Source organism: Polypterus senegalus, chromosome 1, assembly GCF_016835505.1.
Source record: "Polypterus senegalus isolate Bchr_013 chromosome 1, ASM1683550v1, whole genome shotgun sequence".
NCBI classification, from domain to species: Eukaryota; Metazoa; Chordata; class Cladistia; order Polypteriformes; family Polypteridae; genus Polypterus; species Polypterus senegalus.
Window position 1 is genome coordinate 180,504,088 of NC_053154.1, and position 26,550 is coordinate 180,530,637.

Below are 26,550 nucleotides of genomic sequence, written 5' to 3' on the forward strand. Positions count from 1 at the left end.
GCTGTGCCTCAGATTCCCACAGGGCTCCATGGGAATAAGAGTTCGGCACAGCCCTGTTGGGTTCTATGGGTGCTGCCAGGGGGTGCTTCAGCAACTGCAGAGCCATACTTTGTCAGGCTTCAGCCGCACTCAGAAGTGCTTCCAGACCACACAAATGGGCCACAGGAAGTACTCTTGGGCTCAACATAAAAGAGGCCCGCTGCCTTCACTCAGAAAGCCAGAGTCAGAAGGAAGAGAGATTAAGCTTTCTAGAGGAGAAGAAGGGGTGTAAGGAGAGAACAGTAAGACAAAGAAAAGAAAATAAAGAATTATCTTATTATTATCTTTCCTTAGTGCTTCATTATACTGTGCCGTGTGAAGAATAAAATAAAGGCATTTCCCACTTGAAAATAAAGCCTTTTTGTGGCTGGTTTTGTGCCCGTGTCTGTCTGTGTCAGGTTTGGGGAGCTCGCTAGTGTCCACAATATATAATATCATATATATGAATGAACAAACTAAATTATAATGAACATACAACATTTAGAGGTCACTAAATTAGGCAGTTTTTATATCACCTGAAATCAACAGCATAGTTCCACACTGTAGGTATACAACATTAGTGCTGTATTTGATGAAGTTGGAAAATTCTTACAATAGTTTGCAACCACTGAAGAATAAACTGTTTCTATTCCTCCTCATTTGTTAGTATGTCATTGTACTTTTGACTGAGACGTATTCCTGTTTCAACAATGTCATTCACCACCATCTTGCATTCCAACAGTTCACAAAATATATTGAAGACTGGATCATTTGTTTGCTAGTTTCCTGAGAAACAATGGAGACCTTTCTTTGTCTTTTTCCATAAGGAAATCAAAGAAGAAGGTTGTTCTTTCTGTGACCAGAACCTCCAACTTCAGCTGTTCAGATTCATTTGTCAGCTTAAGACATTGAGGAATGGCTGGTAATTGTGGCCGCTGCAGGCATTGCATCGACTTTACCTTTGTTTCAGCTGAGACTCTTTCATAAAAAATGCTAAATCTATCAAACAATCTGACAAAAACCAGAGGTGCCTTGAAAATACTGCAATTGAATTGCTGACAACAGCCTGGTTTGGATAAGTCTTAAGAACTGATAAATATCTGAATGGAGCTCAGATATCAAATGATGTTTTGTTCTACCATCTGACATGAACAAGGTTGACAAACAGAGCAAAACCTGTGATAATCTTGGATTTACATGTAGTCATCCTGAACTGTGACTTAAAAAGTGATCATTTGAACTCATAAATGCCTGGACTAGTTGCAGTAGGAGCCCATGCGTTAGTCTTACTGACTGAGAGATTAGTGGATTTGCAGATTCATTCTGCGATGGGCTGATTCCCTATCTAGGTGTTGTTCCTACCTTGTACCTGATGCTAATTGAGACAGGCTCTAGCAGCCCTATGACCCTACTCTGAAAAAGTGCATTTGAAAAATGAATAGATGGAGTATTGTACTAAAGATATACTTGCTTCCCACTTTTCTCTTTGAGTAATATTCATGTGAGAAATATGCCTGAAACTAATCAAAAACATTTACTTCTTTTGTGTATTTTATGGCCTTTGTTAAGTGTACACAAACAGGAAGAGCCATCCCGCTCTCTCATCTTGGTCTCTCGAACCATTTTGCTAATCCCTACATATTTCCCTACATTTAAGACAAGGAAGCCAATACAAAAATCCATCACTGTGTGGCCTATTGATGCTGACCCTATGCTTCAGGACTGTTTTGAATGCACTGACTGGCAGATGTTTAAGGAAGCAGCAACAAGTGGAGAGTTATGGACCTGGAAGAATATGTGCTAACAGTTACAAGCCATATCAGTAAATGTGTTGAGGATGTTACTATCATCAGGACAATCACCACACATCATAACCTGAAACCTTGGATGAATTCAGAGGTCTGTTCACTATTGAAGGCTTGGAATTCCGCTTTCAGGTCTGGAGATGCAGACACACTCGGATCAGCTAGAAGGAACTGGTGGTGGGAACAAAAAGGGCAAAAAACAATTACACTGTTAAAGTACAGAGTAATCTTTTTTTACCAGTGACCCCAGGTGCATGTGAAAAGTCATTAAGAGCATCATGGATTATAACAGAAAAGACGAAGAGTGCCCCACGGACTTGTCTCTACCTGATGTTCTAAATACCTTCTACTCTCATTTTGAGAAATTGATCACTTTTCCCACTGCCAGACTGATGCCTCCATCAGATGAGTTGCCCCTTACCATGTCAGCAGTGGATGTAAGGAGGTTCCTGTTGAAGGTTAATCCCCGTAAAGCTGCAGGCCCGAATAATATCCCAGACAGGATCTTGAAGGACTGCGCTAACAGCTAACAGAGGTGCTGACAGATATTTTTAACATCTGACTGTCCCAGGCATCTGTACTAACATGCCTTCAATTACTACCATCTGTGGCTCTCACACTTATAATCTCAAAGTGCTTTGAGAGCCTGGTAATGGCAGAGATAAAAATGACAACAGCGGACCACATTAATATACTTATAGGAAGAACCGCTCCACATCTGACGCTATCTTTTCTATAATTCATCAGGCGCTCATCCACATGGAGAGAAAGGACTTCTTCGTCAGGTTACTCTTCTTGGATTTTAGCACAGACTTTAACACCATCATCCCCCAGATGCTGGTGAACAAACTGACCCTACTTGGATTAAACATTATACTTTGCAACTGGATTTTGGATATTCCAACAAACAGGCCCCAGTCAGTCAGAATCCATGGCATTACATCTTCTACCATTATTCTCAACACTGGCAGCCACCAGTGGTGTGTTTTGAGCCCCCTACTGTATACTCTTCTGACCTATGACTGCAAATTTCACTATCCAAACAATCATATAGTAAAATTTGCAGATCACACAGTGGTGCTAGGACTTATCACTCATAATGTTGAGTCAGCATACAGGATAGATGTGGCTAAACTGGAGGCTTGGTGTAAGGGTAACAACCTTAGCATCAATGTCAAAAAAACTAAGGAAATGATTATGGAATTTTGAAGGACTGGTACTCTCCCTCCGCTCCCTCTTTAGATCAATGGATAAGAGATTGAAATTCTCACCTGCTTCAAATACCTGGGGATGTATATTAAAAATGACCTCTCCTGGAGCTACAATGCAGCCTGTCTGGTAAAGCAAAGCCCACAAAAGCGTCTCCTTCTTGAGGAGGATGAAGCAGGCTGGTCTGTACCCCTCTATTCTGACCTCTATTTACAAATGTGTGGTAGAGAGCATTCTCACCTCCTATATTACAGTGTGGTACAGCAGCTGCTTAGCCACAGACAGGAGAGCACTGCAACAAGTGGTTAGGTCTGCAGAGTGAATCGGCAGCAACCTACCCAGTACCAATGTTATTTACACCAGCAGATCCATTATGTAAGACATAATTCATCCTGCACGTGAATTGTTTACCCCTCTCCCATCAGATAGTGGATTGCACACTTATAGGCTAGCACTACCAGATTGAGGAACAGCTTCTTCTTGGATGCTATTAGGCTAATGAATACATCATCACTAAATCAAACTGTACCCTCTGGGTGACTTATAACACACTTTGCATTTTGTTTCAGTAGTCTCATGTACTAAACTATATATAATTTCATTTCTGTATATGGATATTGGAATCACAATAAAGATCCTTGATCTGTTACTTATCTATTAATGGTTCTGATTATGATATTATTATGATAATATTATAATAATAATCCTCTTCTTAGGGCCCAGTAGACTACTGATTTCCTAATTTGGGTCGTCAGATTAGGATGTTTAAGAACTGATGCTCTAGGCAGTACAATTCATACATCACTTTAGAGAGACTACAAAGGACAGTTACAGTGCATCTGGAAAGTATTCACAGCGCATCACTTTTTCCACATTTTGTTATGTTACAGCCTTATTTCAAAATGGATTAAATTCATTTTTTTCCTCAGAATTCTACACGCAACACTTCATAATGAAAATGTGAAAAAAGTTTACTTCAGGTTTTTGCAAATTTATTAAAAATAAAAAAATTGAGAAATCACATGTACATAAGTATTCACAGCCTTTTTTCAATACTTTGTCGATGCACCGTTGGCAGCAATTACAGCCTCAAGTCTTTTTGAATATGATGCCACAAGCTTGGCACACCTATCCTTGGCCAGTTTCGCCCATTCCTCTTTGCAGCACCTCTCAAGCTCCATCAGGTTGAATGGGAGGCGTCGGTGCACAGCCATTTTAAGATCTCTCCAGAGATGTTCAATCGGATTCAAGTCTGGGCTCTGGCTGGGCCACTCAAGGACATTCACAGAGTTGTTCTGAAGCCACTCCTTTGATATCTTGGCTGTGTGCTTAGGGTCGTTGTCCTACTGAAAGATGAACCGTTACCCCAGTCTGAGGTCAAGAGCGCTCTGGAGCAGGTTTTCATCCAGGATGTCTCTGTACATTGCTACAGTCATCTTTCCCTTTATCCTGACTAGTCTCCCAGTTCCTGCCACTGAAAAACATCCCCACAGCATGATGCTGTCACCACCATGCTTCACTGTAGGGATGGTATTGGCCTGGTGATGAGTGGTGCCTGGTTTCCTCCAAACGTGACACCTGCCATTCACACCAAAGAGTTCAATCTTTGTCTCATCAGACCAGAGAATTTTGTTCCTCATGGTCTGAGAGTCCTTCAGGTGCCTTTTGGCAAACTCCAGGCGGGCTGCCATGTGCCTTTTACTAAGGAGTGGCTTCCGTCTGGCCACTCTTCCATACAGGCCTGATTGGTGGATTGCTGCAGAGATGGTTTTCCTTCTGGAAAGTTCTCCTCTCTCCAAAGAGGACCTCTGGAGCTCTTGGTCACCTCCCTAACTAAGGCCCTTCTCCCCCGATTGCTCAGTTTAGATGACCGGCCAGCTCTAGGAAGAGTTCTGGTTTCAAATTTCTTCCACTTACGGATGATGGAGGCAACTGTGCTCATTGGGACCTTCAAAGGAGCAGAAATATTTCTGTAACCTTTTCCAGATTTGTGCCTCGAGACAATCCTGTCTCAGAAGTCTACAGACAATTCCTTTGACTTCATGCTTGGTTTGTGCTCTGACATGAACTGTCAACTGTGGGATCTTATATAGATAGGTGTGTGCCTTTCCAAATCATGTCCAATCAATTGAATTTACCACAGGTGGACTCCAATTAAGCTGCAGAAACATCTCAAGGATGAGCAGGGGAAACAGGATGCACCTGAGCTCAATTTTGAACTTCATGGCAAAGGCTGTGAATACTTATGTACATGTGATTTCTCAATTTTTTATTTTTAATAAATTTTCAAAAATCTCAAGTAAACTTTTTTCACGTTGTCATTATGGGGTGTTGTGTGTAGAATTCTGAGGAAAAAAATGAATTGAATCCATTTTGGAATAAGGCTGTAACATAACAAAATGTGGAAAAAGTGATGTGCTGTGAATACTTTCCGGATGCACTGTAATAAGCAAAGTTATTAAGCAACAAACATCAGCAACCAAAGTTAAGGACAGGAAGCGTAGAACTAAACTAAGTCCCAATCCTATATGAAGAACTAAAGCTCAAACAAAATAAAAGGTGCTTGATTTCGGATTTTGCCACAGGCAATCTAAAGTGTCCCAAGATTCTTTTAAAGACATGCATCTTCAAAAGGTGCCTGAACTTCAGTTGACTATGAGCAGTTTGGATGGGCATGGGGAACTTATTTCACAGTTTGGTTCTATGAGATGCAAATTACCCAAATTCAGCATGTCTGGTGAGAAGAGTTACAGACAGAATAAATAAGCCGAGTCAGAACATATTCTTCATGCAAGAATGTATGTATAGACGAGAGAAAAGATTGTGAGGAGCAAAGCCATCTAAGCACTTATTTCTTCAAGACAGAATTTTTGAAACAGAGGAATAATAGGCATAAAGAGAAGAACAGAAAGCCCCAGTGGAACAGCTGCATTCTGGTCAAGTTAAAGAGGAAAGGAAGCAACTGACAGAAACCATGACAGGAGAAAGTTGCAGTACATGACATAAAAGAAAATAACATCTTGAACAAACAATTATGAGACAGAGGTAGCGAAGAAGGGTCAAATTTTGTGAATGTTATGAAGAATAAAATGAGAGGGTTGGGTCAATCAAAAACATGTTAATTGAAAGAGGAAGAGGTAATCCAGGGTCACAATAAATTTCCGTACTGTATGTGATAGCAGTGCGTAATGGAGTCAAGAAAGATTTGTAGGCAGAGAAACAGAAGACATATACAAGATAATGGACATTGAGAGTTTAAGGTTAAGATGATGTTCATTCATCCATGATGAGATAATGGAGAGCCAAGAGGAAATATGTGGGATGACAGAAGCAAAGGGAAAATGTGTAATATGTGTAGATGTTTTAATAAAAATAGATGTGTAGATGTGTATTATGCAAGCTGGTTGCTTGGCAATAAATGATTCATTCATATTAAATTCTTTAACATTAAATAAATTATGCTAAATTAGGTCTGGCTATTATCTGGGCAACCATCCAACCATCCATTGTCCAACCCGCTGAATCCGAACACAGGGTCACGGGGGCCTCCTGGAGCCAATCCCAGCCAACATTGGGCACAAGGCAGGAACCAATCCCGGGCAGGGTGTCAACCCACCGCAGGACACACACAAACACACCCACACACCAAGCACACACTACGGCCAAGTTAGAGTGCCCGGAGGAAACACACGCAGACACATAATAGATAAATAAAAAAGACATTTATATTTACATTTACATTTAAAACATTCGTGATAAGCTGAAAATGTCTGAAGTTGTTGGGAAGGAGCTACAGATGTCCAGTATAGACAGAACAAGAAATTAACTGCAAAATCAAAAAACTATCTATAATTTAAAGTTAGACTGATGCATAAAACCCACATATCCTTTATTCAGGATAACTCTAAATGTGCCCAGTATAACTGAGTCTAGTTGTCTGGGTGAAAGCTATTATGTAGGGTAACTTTAAATTGGGTCATTGTAACTGAGTGTTGTTTTGTGAACTATACTGTAGGTACTGTATATAATTGCTTTAATGAATTTCTCAATTTTTAGTAAATAATGTTAAAACAGTGTATTATTAGGTAAATGAATGTAAATTTGACTTACCATATTAGAACTGTGTACATTTTATTTACAAAATGTGCAAATAAAAATAAAATAATACATACTAGACATAAAAAATACAGTATGTTTCATAGGCTGTTAGTAATGATGCAAGCTCAGAAGACTCAGAGATGAACTCTGAGTATTGTACACTGTTTATTGTTGAAGCTGCTGCCAGATATATACTGTATACATTGTCACACACATGGCAGACAGCTTACAGACTCAAATGGTGTTATTTCTCAGCCAGACCATGAGTTGGTGCTATCATCTGATCCTTTCTTCTCTTGGCCCTATGCAGACCAGCCAAAGGCTGTGCCACTCAGTGACATCACCACAGCAGGTCAACTCACCTGCCATTTCAGTTCATGTTTTGGCCTCCCTGACTCCACCTCTTCCTCTAATCCACCATATTTATTGCCCAGATTGATCCTGTTAGTTAATTTGGTTTTGAACTCTGCATTGTAAAGACGTGTTTTTTTTTTTATTTTGCTGATTTTTCAGTATATGCGGTGGCCATTCCCTAACATTTTTTCTGTCTGCTGCCTACCTTTTATTACAATATAAATTGTAAGAAAGAGAAAAGATATGTAAAAAGGGTTAGGCAAGCCGTGCCCATATACTGTTGAAAACAAGAAAAAAAATTGACTTTCAAAAAAGGAACAACAAAGTAACATCTTTCCATGTATATACTGTAGTTGCATTTTTTGTGGCAATTGTTCTGTGTCTTTTCTTTTTTGATGCAAGGAAATGCAGTGGTAATTGGTCTGTTCAGTTCTGAGAATTCTCAAGCAGTTAGACATTACATCTACTTGAGAGCTTTTGTAATTTTATTTGAGAAAAAAAAATGCAGGAAATCATCCCAAATGCAATCATTGTTTTCAGGCTTTACTTATTGTTGCCTGCCACAAATGCAAGTAGTGAGCGATTCTTTCACCAAGCTTAGGCTTGTGAAAAGCAGGCTAATGTCCACAGTGGGACAGGAAAGACTGAATCATTTGACTTTGATGTCAAGAGTAATCAGGTTTGAAAACAGGATTTTGGTTATCTGACCAAGAACTTTACTGCAAAGAAATCCAGAAAAGTACAATTTTGAAAAGCAAGCATATATCTGTGTTATTATACAGAATGGTCTATGCTGTATTTGATATTCCTGCTTTTGTAGGCATTTGCAATGGGTTCTGTAGTTAGGTTTTCAAAACTTGTTTTGTGATGTTTACTTGGTCACTTGTCATATAATAATAATAACAATAATAATAATGATTTATATAGCATTTTTCTGATTACTCAAATTGATTTGCAAATGTGCAGCAATGTTTAAATAATGATATAAGATTTGATAAAGCATAAGTTGCCTCTTATAATTTCAGAGAATAAGGACATTTTTTTCTGTTCTTCGGATTTTTGCCATTGATTTCAAAGGTACAACTCTGTAGCAGTCCTTTACTCTGTGTGACTCTGAGACCTTGAAGTTGATGTGCATAGTATTCGTAATATTTTTTGTAATGTAGGGCCCAAAAATGCCTGTAGCCCAGGGGCCCCACCCTCCATAATCCAGCCATGATAACAGGCACAAAAATGATCCTCCTAAAACTTCTTGTAATGGCAATACACTGTGCTTGCTAAATAAAGAAAAATGTATGAGTGTACCTAAAATCTGCATTACCCCAACATCAAAATAAGGATGGAAAATAAGAAAAAGAACACACAAGCTGAAAGGGAAACAATACTAAAGCAAAAGTTTACCTACGAACTTGTACATAAACAAAATAAAAAATTAAACAAGGCTGTTCTTCATAAAGAGAGTCCCTGTGGAGCAGAATACAATGCACCCTGAAATTTTGATGACCAACCCTAAAGGGCTTCTGTAGGTCATCAGACACTAATATCATACATTGCTGGTACACAAAAGTAACATAAAACAATATAACAGGAATAATGGGAGTTGGGCAGTTGTATTAAGTTGTGGTGTTCTGAAGTCGGGGTTAGTATTGTGTCCTCCTAAATTTTGCCACCCTAGACATCCTATTAGTTGCCTAATGTAAGTTTTAGAAGAATTTGTGCAGTACTGCTTTGCTTCGTTGCGGGTTTGAGCAATATATTCTTTTTGACCAAAGAAATGGACCTGAAAGTAGAAAAAATACACCACCACAGACAAACCCAGCATCAGACCCTCTTCGCATACCTTCAAAACCATAACCATTGTCCATATGCATAAAAAATAAAAATTATTTTGTTCAGTGCTAAATGTAAAGGTTGAACTGATTTCAAATCTTGTATTTTATATGTCCTTTTATTTTGTGAATATGTTGCAAGCAAAACGTGCTGTGTCTGGGATACAGGAATGACCCCGTATCTTAAAACTATTAGAACTGTGAAGATGGTCTTAGTTCTGCAGTAGAAAAATCAAAACACTCTGGAGTTCAATGACAGCGCACAAATTGCAGTCAATTCGTGAAAGATATGTGATATTAAGAGAGAAGCTAATGATGCGTCAAAAATGATTTTTAAATAGTGCATGTTTTCTTAATCTGGGATATTTTAATCAGGTCACAGTATTGTGTATCTTCACAATATGAGTAAAATGCGTCTTCTCATCAGCCGATAATTTATACTTTAGCACGCACACTATAGCTCTCGGTCCTGCCTTAGCACTAACTTCAATGTACTGACCCTTTAACTTCCTTTCCCCTCCCACTGTGCTCACGCGACTTCTTGGTAGTACGTTACGTTGACGCATTTTCAATAACGTGCGTGCGCGTTCTCGTATTTAGATTTTTCCCCTCAAGCGTGGAGGCTTCTTTTTTTGGCGGGTACACGCTCTCGTGATATAAAAGCCCCCCTAAAGCTACCCCTGAGATGTCAGTCTCCCCAGTGAAGCGGCAGAGGATGGAGTCGGCTTTAGAGCAGCTAAAGCAATATACGGTAGTTGTTGCTGATACAGGTGATTTCAACGGTAAGTTGGAGTTTTAAGGTCGCTGTGAGATCATGAGTCAGTGAGGGGTATCAGTTGTGCCTCTGTCAGTTCTGGCATCAAATTATGTTTCATGGGGTTATAGGGGGCTCTTCACGTGCTTTGGAAAAGAGTCGGGCCAGTGTGAGTGAGGCCTTATGTTTTTGACCTTGTAAAGTATGTGTTTATGGAAAGTCGTCTAGCTGCTAGTTGTATATGCATAGCAGAGTATGAAGTTTTACCAGAATTTTAAATTCTTTAATTTTTTGTGTTTTTTTTTTTTGTGCCCATCGCATTTGAATGCATCGGGTGTACTTTCCAATACGTGAGGAGACATAGTTAAACGGTTAACCGCTACCTGTGGAGTACTATGGCAGTTAGTCTTCATTTTTATGGAAAAAATCACATCTTCTGCAGGAGTTACACTCGTATCTTTTTTTATTTTATTTATTTTTTATTTTTAGCTGCAAGCTTCATCAGTTTGTGGAAGCGAAACTATCAATTCATACTTCAGTGATGGTTTAATCGGGATGGGGTTTTCGAAATTCCCGTACTTTTTTATTATTTATTTTTATTTTCTTCAATGAATTTGAGGTGATTGGATGTGTGATTAATATCTTTCGTTATAATCAATCTGTGTCATTGCTGTGCACGTCCTGTTAGGAAACTTATTGATCTAGTGGGCGTTCGATAATTATGCCGGCGCCGTTTCACCAATTATGCATTTCCTAGATGTACCTGTTGCAGTTTGGTCTTTGCAGCTCTTTTTGTCTTTTATGGCAAGAAGCTTGGCGTTAAGTTCTAATAGAATTACTGTAAATATGTACAGTAGTCAATTACAGTTACTAGCATTATAGTTCTTTACTGTTGGCATTAAATTGTAAACATGCTGGCTCATTGTGGGGGCAGCTTTTACATCCTCATGCATGTGGTTGCGTAATTTGTCGTGCTTCCTTATAAAAGATCTATTGTAGTCACTATAGTATTAATTTTTTTTTTTTCAATTACCGGTATGAGGCCGTGGTGATTTTTATTTCGCGGAATAAACTTTGCGCTATCATAAGTAAACATTGAGGAGTGATTACATATGAGAGGCAGTCTTTGGATTCTTGACATTTTGCAGAGTAATGTTCTATTGAATTGAAGGCTAGGGATTTGCAATCTAATCAACAGCTGGCCTTGTATAAAGTTGAGTTGTCATTGCATGATGAGAACTACAGCAAACTCGTTGGAGTGGGGGGTGCGTCGGTTAGTGACGTGAGTAGTCTAGGCCAGTGTAGCAATCAGACCTATTCCCTTTAGTATATGAGCGTGTGTGTTTTCTGTATTGGCCAACAAATGCATAAATCTTACAAATATGTAAACTTTAGGTTAGAAGCACATTTTCATACAGCGCATTGCTGCACCCACTACATAACAAACCAACTCAGGATCCCAGATTAGGACCCGAGTACAGCCATACAATGGGTTACACCTCCGCACCACACTTGTTCAATGTGACCTTTGGACGGGAAAATCAATAGTTTTCTTCCTTTTTTTTTTTTTAATTACATTTTGCAAGTCTGATTTCAATTTATTGAATAAAATGTATACTCTTGTCTAGTTAGTCCTTTTTTTTTTTTTTATTATTAATTTTTAACACCAAAGGCACAATGAAGATGGGAGACATCCTTTTATAGTGTTATGACTTTTGTGTTTAAAGGTTTGTTTTTGTTTCTGGCATAATCCTATGGTGTGCTTTAAGAATTTCAGAATTTACTGGAGAATTTTGCATAATTTCTGTGTATAGTTACAATTGACTTATGTACTGCCAAGTGTGGGGAGCCAATTTTGCTTACTTGAGTAGTATTTTAGACCAGTTCAATGAACAATTTGAATAAGTAATTTTCCTTAATGGAGAAACCTTTCTAAATCCCTTTCATTTCTACTGTATTCTCACCAAAGTTTATAATTATTGCACACTATAGTTTAAATAACAGACTTGTATATAAATTGTAATTTTAAAAATAGTATTTTTTTTATATTAAAACAAAAACTTATTTAAGGAATAACACTTTTCAGAAAAAAAATTTTAGCCTGATTCCTCAAGAGAAATGCTAGATTAAGGTAGACATATATATTTCTCCCCACAGTGTAATACTAACAAATTGAAGAAATACACTAGTTACATCACCCACAAATCCACAGTTGTGCACAGCAGCCTGAGTAGTTTTTATCAGAGGCAGTGTCATACTTAACGGGGGTTGTATATAACTCCTTATCTTGTCGGTAGGGACTTCAGGAATTAGTTCCCCAATAGTGCGCTTCATTTTTTGGCTTTTTTTTTTTTTAATAAATCTAAACCATTGCTCCTTATGCCTTATTTTTATTAAAGCAACAATAGCCATGTTAAAGGGCAGCAGTGCCGTGTTTTTGTTTTGATACATTTAATAGTATTCTCTCAATTACCAAATGTATGCATATAGTGCAGTATGTTAACCAGTCATCCACCAGCTGCATTCTGTGAGTTACTGAGAACATAATTCAGAGTTTGTGAAAATATCTCTCAATTGCTAGGTGCTTGACTATAACTTCAGTGGTGTCTTCCATGTGCCTGTTTAAGGTAACAATGCAGGAACACTTTTCTAAGTACACCAAGTTCTCATTGTATATGTCATCAGAGCATGTGAAATAAGAACTAGTGAGGAAATGCTCCGTAACTTTTACGTTGGTCTGTCCGAGATAGTGTTGGTTTTTTATTTATTTTTTTTTAAATAAACGTTGATTTGGCTAAGTTGTGTAAATTTGATTGAAAGGATTAACATTAAGTTTTATAATTAAACTCCAGCCTTTTCTCAGTAAACCTTCATATGTTGGTGTAGTTAAACATTCCCTGGTTTTCTTCCTTACATTGGCTAAACATTTGAGCTGTATTTTATTTACATCCTTAGTCACTAGTTTTATATAAAAACTATAGGCTCATGGCAGCATTGTTGGCAGTTGTATGAATGGATAGATTATGCTGATTTTGCACCCACCACACCCGTTAAAATTCAACAAGTACCTACTTGGGGGAATGCAGGTAAGAGTACAAGAAGTGCAGTTTCTCCCTATAGTAGAAAACTACCATATTCACATTTACGCTAAAACTGTAGTGTACACTTCTATTTCATGCTATTAGAAAACTAAGCACCTATGATGTTTGTGCTTGAGCATAAGAAAACCGTATATTAAGTCACATAGCCTATGGTCTTCCCCTGTACAAACTGGCAATTGACATACAATTTGACAGAGATGGGTTAAATGCTATAGATTCACTGTTGTGGTATAGCAAGAGAGATCGGCGTCCTCTAGTTGATGATCCCAGACTCTGTTCTGTTTAAATATACAGTAGAATCCTCCTTTTAACAGATCTGAAAACAGAAGTTCAAGACCTTATTTTAACATTATGTACACCCTTTGTCCTGAGAAAATACTATTTAATGTAGATCCTTTATTCCTAAAATACCCAAATATGAGGGCTGCTCAGCACTAAATTCCCCAATGTCATGTTTTAAACATAGACTACGGATGTATTTTATGATAACGTACCTCACTTTAGAGATAATCTGTTACTATTGTGTCCTGTGGTGGCTCATCTTGCTACTGTCTCAAGTTAAATCCTGAACTTGAACTAGATTTGGAGGTAATGTAAGCCCTCGACATCATCATTGGCTGGACCTATATTTATAACTTCACACAATTTCTGAAACACCATTAACACAATATTTTGAACAACTGTATTATGTTTAGTAGTAGTTAGTGCTATGGATGCTCTGATCAGGTGTGGTGTGTGTTTTTTTTTTTTTTTTTTTGGGGTCCCAGGTTTCATGTTACATGATTGGCTGACTCTGTTAGGACCCTCCCATCACTTAAAAAAATTTTAAAAATTTTTACACTTAAGTTCTTGCGTAAGCAGATGCATGAAAGCCTTATGTCCTATAGTGCCCATAAAAATACTGAAATCTCCTTAAAAATACAGTATATGTAAGTATACTGTATACAAAATATTTTTCCATAACATGGTATAAAAGATAATAAAATGCTTCTCCTATATACAAGCTCTGACATTTTGTTTCTGTAATGTACCTATCGGAGAGAGATTAATTTTAAAAGGTGTGTTTTTGGTGTGTGGTGTGTATGTATAAATATAACGTTAATATGTTTATCAAGAAGATGCAAGGCTAACATGGTTAACAGGTTTAGAAGTACTGTAAAATACACATTTTGCTGTTAACCTAACAAGCTTACCAAGTAGCAACTTCAAATTCTTTTTTTCCAATTAAGAATTTAAGCTGTTGCTTTTAACACCAGCTCACTTGTCCAAACTGAAAATGTGTCCGCTTTAAAGTGTAAAATGTCTGAATAAATGGCAAAAATAGCTACTTTGACTAATTGCATAGGACATCTCTTCCAGATTGTTTGTTTTTCTCACTTTTACTATACTTTCTTTAACAAAGGCTAAGATTCCTATCGTCTGTCACTCTTTGGTAAAACAAGTCTTGACCTACTGTTTTCTTTACTGGAAGTTCACTGCAAAAAGACTCCCCCTGGCTCAACTACCATGTTACCTTGTGTAAAGGAACAGTGCAACTAAAATACTGCAAATCTTAGAAAAGCAGGGGCAAAAAAATTTTGTGATCGGTAAATTGGCCAGTTTACAGACTATCGAGCGGAGCGTCTGTAATTAGTGCTGCTGCTTAATTTGTTGGTAATCTGGCTTGTAGCCTAAACCAGTCTAGATTTTTGTAATTTCTATCCAAGTCTGGGGGGTGTTTTTATCTGCTGTCTAGGATAAAAACCATCAGCCTAGAAAAGATTAATTACTAGAGAATACTATTTGGGGGAACTGTGTGGCTGTAATTTTTGGTTTTTTTAATTTTGTTTCAGCTATTGAAGAGTACAAACCTCAGGATGCAACAACAAACCCTTCCTTGATCCTGGCAGCTGCCCGTATGCCAGAATACCAACATCTTTTGAAAGAAGCAATTCAGTATGGCAAAGGTCTAGGCGGGTAAGTTTCAGCTGGTAATTGCCAAGAACAAGAAATAGATTTGGATGTGATGCCAGTTTTTTGTGTGAATAATGACATTGAAATGGTACCAATACCTTTCTCTCTCTCTCTCTCTCTCTCTCTCTCTCTCTCTCTCTCTCTCTCTCTCTCTCTCTCTCTAATCTCAATTTTTTGTGTGTGGGTTTTTAATTTGAGAGTTCATAGCAGTAGACTACTGTTTTCACACACTGCTCCCCAGGCAGAGTAGCAACCTTGCTGCTTCTGACCCTCTGTGCTGCCTTTCACAATTGGCTTTCAATTTTCAGTATAAAGCAGATCTGTAGTTAAGGCATCACATTAGCCAAATTAAGATTCAAATGATTTCGGTAATACGTATGTGTTCAAATATTTGAAAGTAGCTTAATTATTCTTAGTGAGGTGTGTGTATTTATATTTGAACAATGTGCATTGTGCACATCCCTTCATATTGATGCTTTTTTGCTCATTGTAGGTCTGCAAATAGTTTCTTTGTTGTATATGTTAATGGCTTATTTTGATTTAATGCACCCTTCATGCCAAATGCCATCATGCCTGTCAGGGAAAGAGCATGTGCTGCTACTTTCTCTTGTTTGCTCTTGAAACGTACACTCGCCTAAAGGATTATTAGGAACACCATACTAATACGGTGTTTGACCCCCTTTCGCCTTCAGAACTGCCTTAATTCAATGTGGCATTGATTCAACAAGGTGCTGAAAGCATTCTTTAGAAATGTTGGCCCATATTGATAGGATAGCATCTTGCAGTTGATGGAGACTTGTGGGATGCACATCCAGGGCACGAAGCTACCGTTCCACCACATCCCAAAGATGCTGTATTGAGTTAAGATCTGGTGACTGTGGGGGCCATTTTAGTACAGTGAACTCATTGTCCTGTTCAAGAAACCAATTTGAAATGATTCAAGCTTTGTGACATGGTGCATTATCCTGCTGGAAGTAGCCATCAGAGGATGGGTACATGGTGGTCATGAAGGGATGGACATGGTCAGAAACAATGCTCAGGTAGCCCGTGGCATTTAAACGATGCCCAATTGGCACTAAGAGGCCTAAAGTGTGCCAAGAAAACATCCATTACACCACCCCCACCAGCCTGCACAGTGGTAACAAGGCATGATGGATCCATGTTCTCATTCTGTTTACACCAAATTCTGACTCTACCATTTGAATGTCTCAACAGAAATCGAGACTCATCAGACCAGGCAACATTTTTTCCAGTCTTCAACTGTCCAATTTTGGTGAGCTCATGCAAATTGTAGCCTCTTTTTCCTATTTGTAGTGGAGATGAGTGGTACCCTGTGGGGTCTTCTGCTGTTGTAGCCCATCCGCCTCAAGGTTGTGCGTGTTGTGGCTTCACAAATGCTTTGCTGCATACCTCGGTTGTAACGAGTGGTTATTTCAAAGTTGCTCTTCTATCAGCTTGAATCAGTCGGCCCATTCTCCTCTGACCTCTAGCATCAACAAGGCATTTTCGCCCACAGGACTGCTGCATACTGGATGTTTTTCCCTTTTCACACCATTCTTTGTAAACCCTAGAAATGGTTGTGCGTGAAAATCCCAGTAACTGAGGAGATTGTGAAATACTCAGACCGGCCCGTCTGGCACCAACAACCATGCCATGCTCAAAATTGCTTGAATCACCTTTCACCATTCTGACATTCAGTTTGGATTTCAGGAGATTGTCTTGACCAGGACCACACCCCTAAATGCATTGAAGCAACTTCCATGTGATTGGTTGATTAGATAATTGCATTAATGAGAAATTGAACAGGTGTTCCTAATCCTTTAGGTGAGTGTATGTTCTTAGTTTACAGGTATAGTTTTTGTGTTGCCATTAACTCTAGTTTCACTAACAATTCAGTTGTGGCATTAAGAATTTTGACACTCCTCAGTAGGGATGCTCCGATCAGATCTTGTAAGGTCAATCGCCGATTTTCATGTGACTTGATCGGCTTTTTATTTGTTTATTTGTTTATTTATTTTTTAATCATTTTACCAAATGTTTTACACTAAGCTCTTGCAAAACCAGATGCACAAAAGTCTTATCTCCTTTAATTAAAGTGTAAACCTTGGCATCTGTATAACTAAACTATAGACCACAGGTGTTAACAGTTAAGTTTTTATTAACAAAATATCTTGAAAATACTGAAACAAATTCTGTGGCGTACTTTTATGCCATATGCATTAAAATGCGTACTTTAACTGATAACATGTACAAAAATATTTATCCATAATGCATATGGCATAAAATGCTTGTCTTAATTACAAGCTGTCATAATGTACTCATCTGAAATAAAGTTTATTTAAAGTAATTTTCACCATTTCTCTAACATAGTCAAATACTCTCTGAATGTTAATATACATGCCCTTATGGGTTTTTCATCCTTAATTGCACTACAGCTATTTTGCTGTTTATACACACATGAATATAGTAAATATATATTGTGTACCAGCTAGACATTTGTAGTTAAGTTAAATGTGGGTTATCATTTTTAATAATGAATTACTGTTTTCTTACCAAAACTTGTACTATATGACACACACATATAGTAAATATAGTACAAGTCTTTAAAAAAGCTGCAAATTTTTATCAAATGTTCATAAGATCTTTGTCAAGAAGATGTAAGGCTAACAAGGTTATCAAGTTTATAAGTAAAAGATGCATTGTGCTACTAAGGCAGGAAGCCTGTTTACTAAGTAGTAAATTTTAAATTTAATCTTTTACAAATGAAAATATGAGCTAGTTTACTTGACTCAAGCTCATGGTCCCAACTAAGAGAAACTCTGCCTTGTTTTAAAGGACAAACTGAAAAGGTCTAAATTCATTAGAGTAGGTTTTCTTGCCGTTTTCTCTAATTTCCACTTCTCCAATTCCTTTTCTCATTTTTATTATTCTGCTTTCTTTAACGTAATTCTAATATTTCAATCATCTCTCGCTCTCTTGTAAAACAAGCCTTGGTTTGTTGCTTTGTTTATGCTACAGGAAGTTTGCTACAGAAGATGCACACTGGCTCAACTGCTATATTACTTGTGTAAAGTGCTGTATCTCCTTTACTGTAAAGCAGTGGCAGAATAGATCAGTTTTTTCATTGGTCAACTTGCCAATTTTTTTTTTAAAAAACTTGGCCGATTTTTAGATTGGTGGCCGATCGATTGAAACGGCCCTACTCCCCAGTGCATAGCCATGGAAAGTTTGGAAAGCACAGCTTTAGGTTATAGTAATGTTTACAGAACATTCCTCTGCTTGCTTTCAGCTGACTTGTAAATGCATTACTGTATAGTGTTAGACTTTTTGAACAAGGCAAGAACAATTTTTTTTTTTTTTTAATTTAAAATTTCCATGCCATTAATTGTTACAGAAGGTTGCATTACTATTCTGAATTGCATTTTGTTGCTTTTTTGATTGAACTCTGACCTTTGTTTGTATAGTTTTCCACTAAAAAAAAAAATACTCAATTTTGTGTGCATACCTGACTTATGGTATCTAATGAATTTTGATACAATGCTTACCAATGTTTAGTATTAAATTCCAACCCTAGTCTACATAGACATAGTCAGCATGTCGTTACACTCTATTGGATGTTTTCTAAAGTCCCGAAATGACGTCCTTTCAGGACATTTTTCAGTTTAGGAAAAAGAAAAAAGTCACACGGACTGAGGTCAGGTGAATAAGGGGGCTGGTGACCACAGGAATGTGTCTTGAGGTCAAAAATTCTGTTATGGAATGGGCAGTTTTTCGGCACCATTTTGGCACAGACCTTTCGCATGTGCAAATGTTCAGTCAAAATTTGATGAACGGTAAATCTGTTCAAATTTAATTGTTCACTCAACATTCTTAATGTTAAACGACGGTCTGATCTCACAAGAGTGTTCACACGTTCGATGTTTTCATTGGTTTTCGAAGTTGAAGTCCTCCCTGAATGGTGTTCATCTTCAACGTGTTTATTGCCTTCCAAAAATGATTTGTGCCAGAGAAAAACTTGAGCACGGGATAAAGAATGTTCCCCATAAGCCTGTTTTAAGTTTTCAAACGTCACACTTGCCGTTTAATGGCACAACGTTGCTCCAAATTCCGTTGTTCCATTTTGCGTGACGCACAACCAAAAACAACTTCACTAATAGCAGTCACAAAAATCACATAGTTAACGGAAGGAGTTGAAACTCGCACTGAGCTATGGGAGGGTCCTGATACACTGCAGGACAACAGCGCAGCATTGCCAGATGGCTTGCAGTGTTACCAGTCTCATTACTTTTCTGCCACACCTCGTACATACATGATTAAATCTGTTAATCCAGGGACGTGCCCATTCCAGCTAGCATTGAGCACATGGCAGAAACCGTCCCTGGTGGGGGCATCTGCTTATCGGAAGGTGAGTACAAGCACTCACGTACACTGTTGTCATTTTTAGCCTCGCCATATCTGCATAACTTTGGAAAGGAAACCTGAGCACACTGTGGAAACCCAGCAGGAAAACCTGTAAACTCCAAGCAGGGAATACCAGCGATGTGACTCCCTGCAAGACAGTAGTGTTGCCACTGTGTCACCCTCATGTGTGTTTGTACTTAACAGTATTCCATTATTTAAACAAAACTAACAATCTGTAATATGTAACATACATACTTTAATGCATTCAATCAAGAAAGTAATCTATACTAATAAAAGGCAAAGCCCTCACTTACTCACTCACTCATCTCTAATTCTCCAACTTCCCGTGTAGGTAGAAGGCTGAAATTTGGCAGGCTCATCCCTTATAGCTTATAGCTGGGCAGGTTTCATTTCGAAATTCTACACGTAATGGTCATAACTGGAACCTATTTTTTAGTCCATATACTATAATAGACTTCTGCTCGATGCCCGTGGGAGGCGGAGTTACGCCTCCCACGTAATTAGTGCCTGCCCATAAAAGGCCATCCGTCAGCGGCAATCCAGTAGAAACACTGCCGCTAAATATTCACAGGTGAAGGACTGTGCTTATGCAGAGGAAGATGAAATGGTTAGGGTGGTGTTTGGCATAAACTCGGCGAAACTGCGAGAGAAACTTTGAAGTGCTGGGTCTTAGCTAACATTAAATACAGCCGTGGACATCGCACGAGATGGCACCAGCACAGCTGGGAAACTTCGATGCATGTACACCAAGCGGCTCACATGAACTGACGAGTGCACAGACAAAAGCAACAGTTCCAAAGAGTGCTGATCAAAAACCGAATTACACAATTGAGAAGGCAGCAAAAAAATATGAAGCATGTGATACATACAAGCATATTCATAAGTGCAGCTACTGCGGAAACAAAGCACACGGTGGAAAAAGTCAATGTCCCACTAAAGGAAGACAGTGTTTAAAAAAAACAAAAACACGTGCATGCAGTGTGTCACGTCTCGGATAAAGAGGAAGACGAGCTGTTTATTGATGCAGTAAGAAACGAATTGATGAATGAAACCTGTTATCCTTTACGATTGACAAACACGGAATGTAACTTGAACACAACACATCCTACAAACACGAACCTGATTGAAAGAAATAATGATAATCAAATCCTTGACAGCAACACTCATAACACTCACAAAACAAATACTGTATATTGACAATCATGTTGTTTTCAAAATGTTTCCTTTTCTTTTTCATTACTTCTTTAACACCCTACTTCTCTGCTGCGAAGCGCAGGTATTTTGCTAGTATAAAGTATAAATCTAAGGATTCTAAATGTGCAGAGGGTTGGAATATCATAAATTTAATGTGTTCTGTGTAGTGATCTATTGCTGCTTGTCGCTGCTGTCAGGTCAGGAGGAAGCCCCAGAAATAGTAAAGGGAATTAAAAGATACAATTAAATAGTGGATGCCCTAAATTTACTTTTTTCTGAGGTCTTCACAAGTGAGAAAATGGATACCCTCCCAGAGATAAATGGGACTACTAAGGAGGTAATGAGGGATTTGGAAATTGTAGAGGGAAAAGTACTGGTCAGATTAAATTGACTGAAATCACCAGGACTAGATAATATTTACCCTCGAGTTAAGGAGGCTAGCGAGTACATATATAAACCCTTGACACATTTTTAGGAAGTCACTGGACCGATTCTGAAGGACTGGAAAATGGCAAATATCATCCCATTTAAAAGGGTGACTGGGCAGATCCATGCAACTATAGGCCAATAAGCTTAACCTGCATCACAGGAAAAGTAATGGAAGGAATTAAGGATAAGATTAACACCTTGCAAGGACAGGAGTTATTCTAAACAGTCTGCATGGGTTCAGAAGAGGGAGGTTGTGTTTTACTAACATGCTGGAAATCTGAGGAGGCAACAAAAGAACATGATCAAAGTGGATCATATGATATTTATCTGAACTTTCAGAAAGCATTTAAGGTGCCAAATGAGAGGCTGGGCATCAAATTAAAAAGCGGAAGTTCAGGATGACTGGTTTTTAAATGGGTGCAGAATTGGCAAAGACACAGAGCAGAGGGTGATGGTGCACGTAACCTCATCAGAACTGGCTGATAAGAGTGGTGCTCCACAGGGGTCAATGCTAGGGTCACTGCTTATATATAAAAATGCTGCTTTCATATAAAATGTATGTAACAAACAAGCTGGTTAAGTTTGCAGATGATACCAAGACAGGTGGATCAGCAAATAATTTGGAATCCATTATGCTGTCCTACTGTAATTATATAAGGCTTGGGTAGATTTGTGGCAGATGAAATTTAATGTCGGCAAATGTAAACACATAGGAAGTAAATGTTGTGTTTGAATACACAATGGGCAGTTGGAAAATCGAGAGTACAACTTATGAGAAGGATTTAGGAGTTATAGTGGACTCTAAGCCAGGGCTATTCAATTACAAATTCAGTTGGGCCAGATTGTCAAACCAAGAAGGTTAGCTGGGCCAGTCATTTTAGTGGCAAAGCAGCTCGTAATGACAAATTTTAAAACCAACACAAACAAATTTATTGAAAAACATAAGGTTTATTCATTGTTTCTCTTTTAACTTTGGTCAGTTTGCAGAGCAAAAGGTGCATACAAAAAGAGCTGAATTAACAGAATCTGAGGTAGCCCCTATTTTTTCCACTTACAAAAGAAGAAAAAACTGACCTAGGCTACATATCTGACCTATCTGATCACAAAGTGCATAAAACAAAATAGTGCACAGTAGTAGGCTATTAGAAATAACATTGTTTCCTTTTGAAACAAAATAAACAACTTGCACACATTTGACCCAGGAACATCTCAAAGTGCATAAAATAAAAAGTGCACAGTATTCACAACTATAACACTGAGGGGACATATTTTAAATCACCATGTGTGATTAGGCATGCCTCTGTTACACATCCCACATTATATTGATGTATTGTAGGCTACAGTTACCCTGCTGACTTAGTGGGAGAAGTGACATTTTTTGTTTTGAACGAGAGCAGTGACTTTAGGCTCGTAAGTTGTCAATGCAATTCGAAGGCATTGGTGGAGAGTATGGTCAGTCAGGGAGCAACGAGTTGCTTTTTATGGAGTTCATGTGTGAAAAACTTGAATCATGTATATGTTGATCCAAACATAATGAGCATGACGATCACTACTTAATGTTAGGGAACTGATGTGCGTTGACCTCAGTCCAAAACATTGCAGGCCTGTTAGTGGAAAGCTCCTGTGCCATGGTTACAGATGACTGCATGTCAACAAGTTCGAGTGTGAATTTCCCCTCGTCAATGGAAGGGACCAGTTTCTTAGCTCTGGCGGATCCCCTTCTATTGCAACAGTGAATGGGTCTCTGACAAAAACGGCCAACTCTGTGGGCAGATCAAGTCCATCCAATCGACCAGCAAAGTTATTTTTCAACATCGCAATGAAATCTGTCATCACATCCGTGATTTGTGCGGGGGATGAGATGCATTTGCGGAGTGTCGGAAAATGCAGCATTCGCCTGTGCTCAAATCATTTGCGAAAAGGTCCAGTTTAACTTGGAATGCGCGATCTGTTCCACAAGGTCGATGACAGTTTTGTCTCTGCCTTGTAGTCCCAAATTGAGATCGTTCAGGTGTTTGAATATGTCGCTCAGAAAGCAGGCATCGGCCATGAAGTTGTCGTCCAGTATGCGACTCAAGTGCGTTTCTGCCTTTTTGCTTGCTGCCGCGGAGGAAAGTTATGATCTCTTCTCTGAGACCGCAGAAACGCTCCAGTGCTTTGCCTTTGGACAGCCACCTCACGTCATTATGCAAAAGAAGGTTGTGGTGCTCAGCAGACATTTCTGACAGCAGCATGCGGAATAAGCGGTGTTGGAGGCTTGATGTGGAGCGAATAAAATTAATTATAGCCATAACGCTGTCCATTGTCGTTTTGAGCGCCCCGCTTAGTTTTGCACACAACACCGCCTGATGCACAATGCAGTGTAAGGAGATCAACTGAGGTGCAACAGCGGACCAACGTGCTGCCAAACCATTCACTTTCCCTGTCATGGACGGAGTCCCATCTGTCACAAGCATGCACACACACTTCATATCCAGACCACTGTCTTTAAAAAAGGCGGAAATTTTCCCAAAGACTATCGCCAGTTGTGTGTCCTCTAACGGCAGTAGGCCGAGCAGCTCCTCTCGGAAGCATTTGCCATCAAAAAAACAGACATATATGCACAACTGAGCAGTATCAGTTTTGTCTGTGGACTCATCTACTGCTATGGACATAGTATCAGCTTTCATCAGGTCTCCTAACAGCGTTTCATACACATCTGCAGCAAGAATTTCAACCCTACGAATGTTTGAAGTATCTGACAGGGGTACGTTTTTTATAGCAGATACCACGCTCATTTTAATTTTATCGTCATTTATCACCTCATCCACGACAGCCAACATACAGTCCTTCACGGTTTCAGAGTCTGTGAATGGCCTTTTCTTTTTTGCCAGGAAACGCGAAGGGATGCTGCAGTAGCTCTCTCTTGGGCTGTGAATGACCGCACCATGGTAGTACTGCTCCGAATGTAAGATGCAATCAAACTGTGCAGCCCTCTCTTGAAATCCCTCTGGAAAATTGGTGCGAAAAGTGTGGTGTTTCTCAACATGATGCCTCCGCACATTGTAATCTTTAAATACTCCAACGTACTCATTACAAATTAAACACATCAGTTTGGCGTTTGGATGTGGCGGTAAAATAAACAAGTATTTGTCAGTCCAGGCAGGGTTAAACTTACGGTTTTCATTGGCAATTTTACATTTCAGTGTTGAGAAAGACATATTGATAGTAATCTAAGCTACTACCGGCACGCTCTGCATTGTTTGTGTGTTGTAGGCTACGTAATTTACGTAGGAATGCGCGTTTTTGGTGGGACCATAGACATAATAAATACTTTATATTTATATTAATATACAGTACTATATATTTATATTTCTATCTATCTCCATCTATCTATCTATGGGCGGAACCACGGGCTGGGCCACTCAGAGGTTGATTCTGGGCGCATGTGGCCCGCAGGCCAATTGAAAACCCCTGCTCTAAGCTATCAATTTCCGACAGTGTTATGATGCCATTAAGAAGGCTAACAGAATGTTAGGTTATATAACATGATGTGTGGAGTACAAGTCCAAGGAGGTTATGCTCAACCTTTTTATAATGAACTGGTGAGGCCTCATCTTGAGTATTATGTGCAGTTTTGGTCTCCAGGCTACAAAAAGGACTTGGCAGCTCTAGAAAAGGTCCAGCGAAGAGCAACTACACTGATTCCAGGGCTACAGGGGGTTGAATTATGAGAAAGATTAAAAAAGCTGAGCCTTTACAGTTTAAGCAAAAGAAGGTTAAGTCTTGACTTAAGTGTTTAAAATTATGATGCGAATTAATACAGTAGATTGAGACTTATTTTAAAATGAGTTCAAGAACACAGGAAAACTTGAGGGTAAATTTTGCACAAACAGGAATTTTTCTTTACACAAAGAACAATAGACACTTGGAATAAGCTACCAAGTAGCCTGGTAGACAGTAAGATTTTATGGACTTTCAAAGCTCAACTTGATCTTTTTTCGGTAGAAATAAGTGGATAGCGTTGTTGGACTGAATGGCCTGTTCTTGTTTTAGATTGTTCTAATGCTCTAATAATAATAATGCTTTAATTTCCCTTCAATGAGAGAATCTTTAGAAATAATTTAATTCCCATTATTAGTGCTGGTCTGGTGTGACTTTCTCAATTATCACATTGTAGTTAGCAGTTAAATGCCTTCTCTTGGATGACTGAGGTTTTCTGTTACTTATTACACAACTTCTGGCCACAACTATTTTATATAACCTTTCAAACCCTACTCGTTGTTGTGCATTTTCAAATAGTTTTGTGCTCAGTTCAAAGTGTTTAGAAGTTAAACTTGCAGAATGTGATCTATATGAAAAGGCCAGCAAAGCAGGTGGATGCATCTGTACCTGTCACTATCTCCAAAATGAAAATTGTGGACTGGACTCTCAGCCACTATTCAGAACTGGTCCTTCTCTAGCTGCTTACTGAACATGCCATTAGAGGTGGCCACCAGGCACATCACAAACCTGTCCACTAATGACTGCCCAGTCTTTAGTCAGGTAGTGAAGTTGTTGCACAAAGTACCTGCAAATTTTTCCTTTTAGAACGTATGATGCCTGAAGTGAATCCTCCTTGCTGTCTTCCTCTTGTTGCTGTAGTGTTTTTAAAGGGCTTCCATTTTGTGTCAACACCCCCCATACTGTACGGCATGACCACAAAACTGCCCAGGGAACAGAAAAAATGTACAGTGTGACAACATTGTTTAATAGCTACAGTTAAGCAACATCCAACTGTACTTTGCAACTTCTTTGCAGCTCCCTTACTTTTAAATACTTGGTGGCATTTCAGTGCTGTAAAAGTTCATCTAGAACACTGATGATTAGATATTTTATTGTGTAGTGTTTTTGTGTATTTTATTATATTTAACTGAATTTGCTCCTACAGTTATTTTTCTCTTTATTGAATAAACCACCTCAATTGCCAAATGTACCAAGATTTCTATTGGATTTTGCCCTACTATAATCTACAGTTTTTACTGGTGTGTACTGTAACTTAGAATAAAAGGTTTAATAAATTTCTGAATATGTTAATGTTTTCTAAATAAGCTCTCTGGTTCAGCGCTCACCTGCTGTAATTTAGCAGCTTGTACTGGTTTGCAGTCGGTCCAAATGACCCATTGCTTTGCCGTTAAAGTCAGTTTACAAGACACACTATACAGTTATAGCATTTAAAGTTACCTGGTAGCATTTGTTGGCCTGTGTGTATTTTTAAATTATTCATCTACCAGTATGGGCCCCTCTTAATGTACTTTGCATTTACTGTAGGTATTTTATTTCCAGAATTGGGCACATTTTTAAGGCTAGCACTCAAATATAATTTAAATGTGTGGCATAATGGTTTAGTTGAAGTGGTAATGAAT

At 38.6% G+C, this 26,550-nt stretch overlaps 1 protein-coding gene across 1 annotated transcript in view; it reads left to right on the forward strand.

Annotated features, from left to right (window-relative positions):
* The first annotated feature begins 9,898 nt into the window (after window positions 1-9,898).
* The window catches only part of taldo1 (transaldolase 1), a 33,163-nt gene continuing 16,511 nt past the window's right edge, over window positions 9,899-26,550 (forward strand). Inside the window, exons 1-2 of the mRNA XM_039763899.1 lie at window positions 9,899-10,095; window positions 15,001-15,124. Coding sequence (XP_039619833.1) covers window positions 9,999-10,095; window positions 15,001-15,124 — 221 coding nt within the window. The 5' untranslated portion in view covers window positions 9,899-9,998. The remainder of the gene's footprint in view (window positions 10,096-15,000; window positions 15,125-26,550) is intronic.